The 9,434-nt window shown below is 38.9% G+C and overlaps 2 protein-coding genes across 2 annotated transcripts; one reads left to right on the forward strand and one right to left on the reverse strand.

The window, feature by feature from the left end:
- Positions 1-345: 345 nt before the first annotated feature.
- LOC140318031 (uncharacterized protein C3orf85-like) lies at positions 346-1,674 on the forward strand. Its single transcript, XM_072395633.1, has 5 exons — positions 346-377; positions 474-509; positions 844-968; positions 1,055-1,140; positions 1,427-1,674. Exons 2-5 carry the CDS (start codon positions 476-478, stop codon positions 1,503-1,505), a joined length of 324 nt encoding a protein of 107 aa, XP_072251734.1. The 5' UTR covers positions 346-377; positions 474-475; the 3' UTR covers positions 1,506-1,674.
- Positions 1,675-1,911: 237 nt separating this feature from the next.
- LOC140317775 (neuronal acetylcholine receptor subunit non-alpha-2-like) lies at positions 1,912-6,659 on the reverse strand. Its single transcript, XM_072395286.1, has 5 exons — positions 6,465-6,659; positions 4,560-4,604; positions 4,220-4,329; positions 2,960-3,875; positions 1,912-2,853 (listed from the first exon to the last, which is right to left on the reverse strand). The coding sequence occupies exons 1-5, from the start codon at positions 6,657-6,659 to the stop codon at positions 2,686-2,688; spliced, it is 1,434 nt and encodes a 477-aa protein (XP_072251387.1). The 3' UTR covers positions 1,912-2,685.
- Positions 6,660-9,434: the final 2,775 nt, after the last annotated feature.

Raw genomic sequence — 9,434 nt, forward strand, 5'->3', positions numbered from 1 at the left:
CAGAGAGGAAAATGCTCAAATTTGGATTTTCTCAACCCAAGACTTCAGCACTGTATTTGTTTGCTTACATTTGTCCACACAGTGCTGCCTTTCTGCTCAGTCTCACAGCCTGATGTGTTCCCATGGGGGTGAGTGCCACAGTGTCTTGTTTATTTTCGTGTGTGTGCTTGTGTGTGTCTGGATAGGCTGGTGTAGCATTGGCACCAGATAAATGTTCACTTTGATGGAGCAGCCCAGCCAGGTGATAGAGTTCATTCATTCATCTCTGGTTCCTGGTAAAAAAAAAAAAAAAAACAGAGAAAGAAACTGTTGTTCACTTTCACATTTATACGAGAAAGTCAGAGCTTCAGACCAGCAGCTCACTGCTCACGCTGCAGGTAAATATAACTCTCTGCAACTTGCTTCTTTTTGTACTCATGAGAAGAGGATTATTTAGTTTTTCTAAATTATTTGCTGTATCTAAAATTCAATAGACATGAAGTTTGTGATCCTGTTGGCTGTTGTGAGTGGTAAGTCATTTTCTATCTCAGCTGTGTTTCAGTATGTGCTGATATTCTAGATCTAGATCTTAAAGTTCTAGATCTTAGCTGAATATGAACGCATTCAAACAGTCAGAAAGCACATCCTAAACCCTACTCTCATCATCTACATTTTCATTAACAGCTCCTCAAGATGATAACATTTTGAGCTATTTTTTCCGTCCAACTTGGGATTTTCTATATTTTCAGTTCTAAAGTTGTGATATTTTAGATGTTACAGAATGTTTTTAATTCAAATCATGACTTTTTGTGACTGTATTTTCCTCCTTTTTTTGGAAATGCAAGTCTATACTCTTGTGTCCAGGGGTTTTTGCTGCTCCTTTAATGAAGGAAGAGGCAGCAAAGCAGTTCATCAGGCTGAAAAGGCAGGCGGGATACTGGGATCCACACCACTCTCAGAACCAGTGGGGTTACACCCATCAGGAACTGGTAATGGTAATGTAATAAATAGATAGAATAAGTCACATAATGTCATACAAGAGATAGCAAACAAGGCTTTCGTATTTCCTCCTCAGGTTAATGAGCAGTGGACAGCCCTTCGAACAAATGCTCAGTACTACATGGACATGAGTAACATGATGTTTGACCGCTCTGTGGCTGAGTGAGTAAGATAACTTTTGTCCACTCTTGCTCAAAGTGCAGCACATTCATTGTATTATTTCTTTATACTTTACTGGAGCTGGCTTACATGGGACATTGTCCATCAGGTTCACCACATAGTAACTACATATTGTTTTAAAACGTGTTTGCATACAAAAATTTATTTTTAATAATTTGTTTTAACTCGAAGTTTGTAGCGTGACCAAATATGATGCCAAAAAGATTTGTCATTGATTTGTTAAATATTTATTTGTCTATTTTTTTCCTTTTATCTGGCCATGTTGCAGTGACAACACCAGGCTTTATATGGAGATGCTGCGCAATACACAAGCTCACCTGAACAGCCAGACGAGTCAACACAGATAGGAAACAAAGAGGAAGGAGATTTGGCTTCACAATGAGGACAAAACTAAAGTAGATTCCTAAGGGAAAGCCAAAATTACAGATCTACAGAAGGACAAGGAATGTACTTTGCTTTACCACCAGGTGGCGCTATCAGTTGTACCCATTTTTCACCATTTACCTTTCATTTACCTTTCTGCAATGCTGGTATGAATGTCCTGAATGGAACAGGAATAAAAATGGTATAAATCACAACATTTAAAGACTTGTGCATTTAAACCAACTTTATTAATGTGATAAAGTTCTTGATAACTTAAATTCTGTACCTCTGAGCACTAGATCATTGAAATGTTCAGTACTCCACTACTCTTCTTTTTAACATTGAGTTTTTAGAATGGAAATGGCAAAAAAAAAAAATTAAACTCAGCGCTCGATGAGTATGTGAAACACCCGTTTCATGTGTTGCTGAACAGAAAAACCCGCACAAGCTAATCAAACAGCTCTGATGAGTCACTTGTGGGAAAGCTTTTGTATGTTTAAGATAGTTTATGTTTATGTTGTTGGTGCCTTGAGAGAATAAATTTGTTTTTGGATGATAATCTACGAAGAAGCCGCTACAACAAGAGGTATTTTGTGCTTAGGCAGAATATAGTTGAGTCAATATTGAAATCATTTTTACAGCAGATAAACATATCTAAAAAAAACAAAAAACATCAAATTAAAGATGGACAATTATGAGGAGAGTTAAGTACATAAATCAAGTCAGCCAAAACGTTTTTAGCGCATTCATTAGGTTGGACGTTGCGTGACTTTGACTGGGTTTTTACTCTTTGCTTTCAAGCTTTATTTACCTTAAGTGGAAATAAGTTTTTTTAGCATGTGTGACAAACAGAGCTGGATACCAGTTTGTGTTAGAATGTCTTTTAACTGTGATAAGATGCTCTAACTTTCATTCAGATTATCTTTGTCACCTACAAAACCAAAGTTTGCTAACATCATTGTAATTTAAGCATTATATGTGCATAAAACATAGATATGCTGACTTGATGATTCAATACACAACGTTGTACACAGCAGATGAGAAGAAGTCAAAGAAGTCAAAGGGTCAAAGTACTCCTGTAAAATCACAGTTCCCCCTTTGTGCAGCTGCTTGACTGATCATGAAGGTGAATCGTCAGTTGCTTGTGAAGGGGGATTTTTTTTATTAGTGGTCTGAAGGTGGATCCTCATTTGCAGTCGGAGGAGGAATTTTCAGGAACATCTGCAGAGCTGGAGTGAAGATGAGGATGGTGCCCAGTATTGCAACAGAGAGGAAAACCCAGAGGAAGATTCTGTCTAACACCTGGGCAACAAACTTCCAGTCTTGCACCACCTGCAGAAACCAGAAATCAGACATGACATGACAGAGACATACATATAAATCCAAAGGCTATTCTAATTATTACTCGTTAATCTTTGTTAATTAACACTACACACACCTCATGGATGAAATGTTCTTTACGAATATGTCGACTGATGTAGCGCACTGAAAAGATGGCTTTTTCCAACATGGTGGCCCAGGCCTCTTCCTCCTTGCCCTCAGATGTCGTCTGTCCATGGGCTCCGTCACTTGTCCTCTGGCCCGCTCTACGACCTCCGGAGCGAGGCTTCAGCTCAGGGCTTTCAGGGGCCAGCTCTGGGTAGTGGTACCGGTCAGTGTGTCCTCGCATGCAGAGCAGTCTGGGGAGTTTCTGCAGGAAGAGGTTGCGAACCCACGGAGACATCGGGTGGTAGGTCGCTGATGAGCGGTGGTGCACATTAATGACAAAGACAGTGACGATGATGGACAGGGTGACAAAGATCATGATGAAGAGCAGGTATTCTCCAATAAGTGGGATCACTTTCGAGGAAGAGGGAATGATTTCTTCGATGACCAGTAGAAACACAGTGAGCGACACTAGAACAGAGGTGGAGAGCGACAGCTTCTCTCCTTCATCTGATGGGAGGTAAAACACCAGGACAGTCAGAAAGGACAAACCCAAACAGGGGATGATGAGGAAGAGAGTGTAGAACAACGGCAACCTTTTCAGGATGAAGGAGTAGGTGATGAAGGGGTAGGAATACAAGCCATCCTTCCTGTTTCCTTTGGCACCAGTGGCACTGAGGATCTCCCATTCACCATTATCAAAGAAGTCTTTCCGATCAACCTGGTTGTCCATCAGAGCCATGTCCACCATGTTGCCATCATAGGTCCAGGAACCAAACTTCATGGAGCAATTCTGTCGGTCGAAGGGGAAAAAGGTGACATCCATGGTGCAAGCAGATTTGTAACTGGCAGGTGGTGTCCAGGTGATGGCACCATTGAACTTCACAATGGCTTTAGTCATCAGGGAGCCCTCAAACCGTCCATCAGCACTGAAGAGATACCAAATCAAAGTCAGGAAATATCTGCTTTTCTAATCAGAACTGTAATTACACCATGTTTATGTATTTGGTGATTTATCTTATTATCTTTTTTATCCTCACTTAAAATCAAAAAGGAAGTGAAAGAGAGTTGACAGTATGACAGTATAGTGTGTGATTATGGCTCATCATTATGTAGCCTTTCCTTCAGTGTGACATTAAAGTGTCAAACTTTTATCACATCTTAAAAATATTTACAAAAATTATGTCAAAAATACACAATATTTAGAGTGTGAGATTTTCACATGAAGCAACGTTGGTTAGTTAGCGTTGTCAGAAAAGCAGAGCAGTCTCACTTCTCATATAGGACAATATCTGGGAGCCAGATATTTTCTGAAGGAACTCTGATTGAGGTTATTCCACCATATTTATCTGGATTCCATCGCAGTTTGTAATCGATCCACTCCTGCTTGACATGAATGCAAAACACACAATATGATTAGGCCTATAGAGAACAATAAACAATGTTTGCAATTAAATTCATCTGAACTGATTAATTACATAAATGAGCTCAATCTGTTGCAAGTACACCATATCAAACAAACATTTTGATTGTTTGGTTTTGATTGTTTTCCAATTTCTTTTACAAATGACTCACAGTGACCATGTCTGTTTTGTTTGATTTGTGTGCCTTACCTGACTTAGCCAAACATTTGTTGTCATTAGCTGATTTTTCTCATCCTGAAACAGAAAAAAGACAAAAATATTTGCAATTAAAAGAAGAGGATTTCCTAAAGGCAAAATAACAACATGTAAGTTTTAAGAAAGTATAATAATCAGAATTCCTGATGGTGTAGATTAAACCATATGTTTGATTCTATACTTCGTAACCTTGACTTTTTACAGCACAAACAATTTCACATCTTCTGAATTGTGGTGGTCCACCAAGGCCCTTCATTTGATCAGCATACTACACAGGAAGTTTGGTTGAACTAGACCCGTGTTTCCTTTTCTGGAAAATCAAATAAAATATAATTTACCTATCTGTTGTATTTCATTAACAATCAAGAAAAAGAAACATGAGACCAATGCTAAGTGGTAAATAGAGGAAGACAGGAACAGAGAGATGGAGAGCAGCTAGCTCAGGTTTATTTCCACTGACAAAAGATTTGGTTTGAAAAGGTTTGAAAAGGATGAGGGTACGACTGAGGAGAGAAGACAGTTGAGAAATAAATGCTGCAATAGTAAAGGAGATGTATCCAAAGCCGAATCATTTAGCTTTATCCAACCCAGGCCTCAGCTGTCAAAGTGAGTTGGATGGTTTGGTAATCACATGGACCAGAGGTGAAACATAATCTAATAGAGTCATGCAGCAGCCCAGAGAGAGTCAGCCTAACCAAGATGTTGTGTTTACAGTCAGCTCTCTTGTCATTTCTCTATCTAAACTCTACCAAATAAGCATGTTTCGGTTTGGTGCAAGCACAGGGGCCTTGTTTTATTCAGTATTAGCTCTCTCTGACAGAGACAGGAGGAATAAAGGATAAAATCTTAACTGGTTGAGATAAATATTTCAAGCCAAGAAGAGTGGTTCCTCCATTAACATTCTCAGTTTTCTCATTTCTAAACACCAATACCATCTTAGCCTATCACAGACATCCTCTGAAATATTAAAGAAACACTCCAGAGAGAGCCTGTGTAGTTGCAGATATGACTCGAGTGTTCCTAATCTATTTCAGGACTATGGAAAGCTCTCTACTGTGACTTGCCAGTGGTGCATTTGGCTACAGCACCACGGACAGCGACACTGCTGAACAAAAAGGACAAACCTCTCACTTTGCAGCTGTTCTCAGTTCAAAAACTTTTGTTTTGCTTTTATTTTTTTATATAACTTTGTAGAAATGCTTTTCTTTTTAGTAGGGCAACCTTTTTTAATCTTTGTGTTTAAAAGAGACTGAAGGTTTGCTTTAATTGTTTAAGTGTTTGTCGGGAAATATTCTACACATTTGTTGTTCTTAACAAATCTAATAGAGAGACTAAAATCAAAGAGTTGATCAATCTCTCAGTTTAAAACAAATCCCCTGAAATGACCAATCTGTTCTGTCATTCACATGAGAGTAGAATGAAAATGACTGCATTTTCATAACCTATACAAGCTATTTATGTGGTTTTAGGGTGGGTGGGCATTTTGCATTTTTCATGGCCACCTTAATTTGGGGGTAGGTGGAGAGCATGCAGTTGGCTGCAGCTCCCAGTTAAACACCGCTACACTGGATTTTACACTGAAAGTAAAATTATTTAGCGAAACAGCTCAGCCTGATTAGCATAACAGAAAAAGGTAGTTTGTTGGGGGACTATTGAATGCCATCATGACATTCAGTGCAATGGTGTCTTTTACTAAAGTATTCTTTATTGCCAACAGTAGTTTGCTTTTTAATTTTAATGTCTTTAATTCTTCTTTTAGATAAACAGCATTAATACACCTTGAAAGCTACCATTATATTTTATATAGCATCAAAGACTGTTCATTTTTCAAGTTTTGTGTAAAAACATACTTGTGCAACAACTAGTAACAAATAGCAAGGAGTTGCAAGCAAATCTCACCACATCAACCAGCTGAGAGATCTTGAGTCCAAAGCGAACTTTAATGGTATCGTTTGCATGCTGGATTGGTCTCACCCAGCGCTGGTAGCCTTGGAAAAGGTTCTTCAGCAAAGCATCCTCCATCTCCGCCAAGGACACAAATTCCTTTTGTGCTGTAAGAATGAACAGTGTGGGTTCACAGCTCTCCTCACACATTAACTGTCCCTCACCTTCATTAGTTTAATCTGCCATTTCAGAAGACAGGGGTGAAAACTGAACAATTTTACCCAATAATTGTCTATAGCTGAAGGTCTGTGCACTATGTTGTAATATCTTTTAAATAATGCAACCTTAGTGGTACCACTAACGGACAATGGTGAGAGCAGTAAGAGCAGGAAGAGTAGCAGTAAGATCAACACAAACATATTTACAAAGGAGAAAATAAGCTCTGAGGTTTCAAATGGGGGCGAAATTATTGGGTAAGATAACTGTGTGCAGAAACTGGGAAACTGAAACTGGCAAACTGAGGTTACATGGAACAAGGCTCTAACACTAATAATCAAAAGCTATAAAGTCAGACACAGGGGACAAAAAGTGAGAGGCTTAATGACTGTGTTGATTAAAAGAAGAGGCACTTTTAACCTGTAGCTGGTATCTTTTGCGACCTCACACTTCAGAAACATAAATTGATTGGACCATTTGTGAACAAATGTAAATTATCAGACAAGCAAAAAAAGTCACATTGCTGAGCACTTTAATTCCATCAGCTCCATCTGTACTTTCAAGGACAGTCGCAGAGAGCTGGACACTGATACCTGACTCCTGTGCTCTTGTTTGTCTGTTGACATATCAACTTTAATGGCAGAGGCTTCACCCTGCTGTGCTGTGCTGTGCTGCTTAAAAACTCATCTGATTGATGCAGCAGTGGAATAAAGGCTGGTGAATCAACTCATCCAGCAAATTTGAATATTTTCATCAAATAGTTTCAAGTAGTGAATTTCACTACAATGCAACACTTACAATTGTAAATTAAAGAAAATGAGTAACATATTTAATAGAGCCCTCTCTAAAAGCGGATGTAAAGTTGAGTAGGCTGTTGAACTAAATCTACTAAACTAAAAATCTAAATCCCAATCAGTTTCTATTAGATTTTAACATTTGCTGTAGCCTAATCAAACAATCGCCTGTTTGATATAAAAGGAAGTCACATTGTGAGTAGTTCACTTTTTTTGTTGGTTGCATCCAAGGTTAAGCAGAGTTCATTTAATCTTTATCAGCAAATATTGCTCAACATGATCTGTTTTTTTCCGTAATTTTGTTGCTTTTTTCCTCCCAAAACAAACATGCAGGGTGCGTCTATTCATAAGGAATACTCAGGAAAACACCTAAAGAGTTTTCTCACCGGCGATGGCGGCGAAGGACAGCGGACACACTGACAGGAGGAGGATGAACGCCAACTTCATGGTGTCCCGGTCCGAATGTGCACGCTTGCAGTCTTCTGTCTCTAACCGCTGCTCAGCTGTAGCGGATTACTCACCGGTGTGAAAAACACCGAGGTCCCCATCAGTGAAAGTGCTTCACACAGTTCAGAAACTAGCCGCGCTCCTGCTGTTTTCCAATGGGAAGTGAAGGTGTATGTGGCCGGTGTCAGTATAATGTGATTCCGGACGAAGCGCTACGGGAAGCAGACGGGATGATCTCTGGAGGAGAAGAGTGGGAGGGGGAGGAGGAGGGAGGGAGGGAGAGGGCGGATGAGTGCAAGATTTGAATTTTAAAGGCGCCCTGAACCATAAACCATGAAGCTTCTGACGCGCTACTTTGCTTCTTAGTGAGAAGTTTTGTTAGGTAACACAATAACCTCTAACATTTCTGACTGGACAGGATGAAGAAGACCACCGACTCTTCCAAGCCACGAACTCACACTTTAAACTATCCTCGGCGCATATTTTCTTAAAGTCCTAAAAAAAATAAAAAAAATAAAAACTGTCATTATAGGCTTTTCATAACGTTTGCGTTGTTTACATTTTTAGGAACAGGCCTATAGAATTGACATAAGCTCTATAGACGGTGGTGAGTAAGGAAGGGTTGCTACAACAGCTTCCACAGCCCACAGTTTAATTGTGGTCTTCTCCACTGGGAAGCCCTAACAAGCACACCATGGTTGTAGAGCTTAATCTACAGAAAAAACGATTTTATGGTCTTCAAAAATATCTTCCAGGTTGTGGAGTGAATAAGGTTCTCTCATCTAAATCACACTGATGTAATATTATGGAATATTTAGCTCTATAAGATGTGAACAGTTTGCTTTAACTTAATGAACACTATGTTGTCAACATGCTTTCATGCTTTTCCAGAGTCCAGTTTTTTTTTTAAATACAGAGGGATGTTATAATATTTGATAAACATCTAGAAATCAACTTCATAGGACAATGTCCATTTCTGAACAACAAATGCTTCTAGTGTGTAAGACAATATGAAGGTTAAGTTACAACAGTGTTTGAGACAGCACATTTTATTTATTTTTCTTTGCCTGCAAAGAAATATAACAGACTCACAAAAAACACTTGCAGACAGAAATTTTTCCATTTACCAGTAGGACAGTTTTTATTTGTGTTTGTGTATGTGTGTTTTAATCTTATGCTCTATTATCTGATAGTGATCCGTAAGTTATTTGGAAAGGAAAGGAAAGGAAAATAAAATAAAGGGGAAATTATATTAAAGCAGGTTAAGGAGAAGGAACTGTGCAACTCATCATAGTACAAAGGACAACAAACGCTGAAAACTAATCTGATTCACCCATGAAGACAGATGTGGAAAGAGAAATAGAAAGAACTGTGTTTCTCAGAGAAAAAGAGAGCTGATATCAACACAAACTCATTAACATTCCAGCAAACAGAGATGGCTTATAATTCCCAGCTGCGGGCAACAACACTTTCGATAAAGAAATGTGTGAAATCTGAACTGAGCTACACCACCTGATTTCTACAGTAG

The sequence above is a fragment of the Leuresthes tenuis genome, unplaced genomic scaffold (genome assembly GCF_036924035.1).
Source record: "Leuresthes tenuis unplaced genomic scaffold, fLeuTen1.0.hap1 SCAF_11, whole genome shotgun sequence".
Classification (NCBI taxonomy): Eukaryota; Metazoa; Chordata; class Actinopteri; order Atheriniformes; family Atherinopsidae; genus Leuresthes; species Leuresthes tenuis.

What these genes read in the sequence shown, in the direction of transcription:
- LOC140318031 (XM_072395633.1), top strand. Translation starts at nt 476, where the DNA reads ATGAAGTTTGTGATCCTGTTGGCTGTTGTGAGTG. An exon ending in GTTACACCCATCAGGAACTG is followed by an intron (nt 969 to 1,054) that starts GTAATGGTAATG and finishes TTTCCTCCTCAG; the next exon opens with GTTAATGAGCAGTGGACAGC. An exon ending in TTTGACCGCTCTGTGGCTGA is followed by an intron (nt 1,141 to 1,426) that starts GTGAGTAAGATA and finishes GCCATGTTGCAG; the next exon opens with TGACAACACCAGGCTTTATA.
- LOC140317775 (XM_072395286.1), bottom strand. Translation starts at nt 6,659, where the DNA reads ATGTGTGAGGAGAGCTGTGAACCCACACTGTTCATTCTTACAGCACAA. An exon ending in TCTCTCAGCTGGTTGATGTG is followed by an intron (nt 4,605 to 6,464) that starts GTGAGATTTGCT and finishes TTTCTGTTTCAG; the next exon opens with GATGAGAAAAATCAGCTAAT. An exon ending in CAAATGTTTGGCTAAGTCAG is followed by an intron (nt 4,330 to 4,559) that starts GTAAGGCACACA and finishes CATGTCAAGCAG; the next exon opens with GAGTGGATCGATTACAAACT.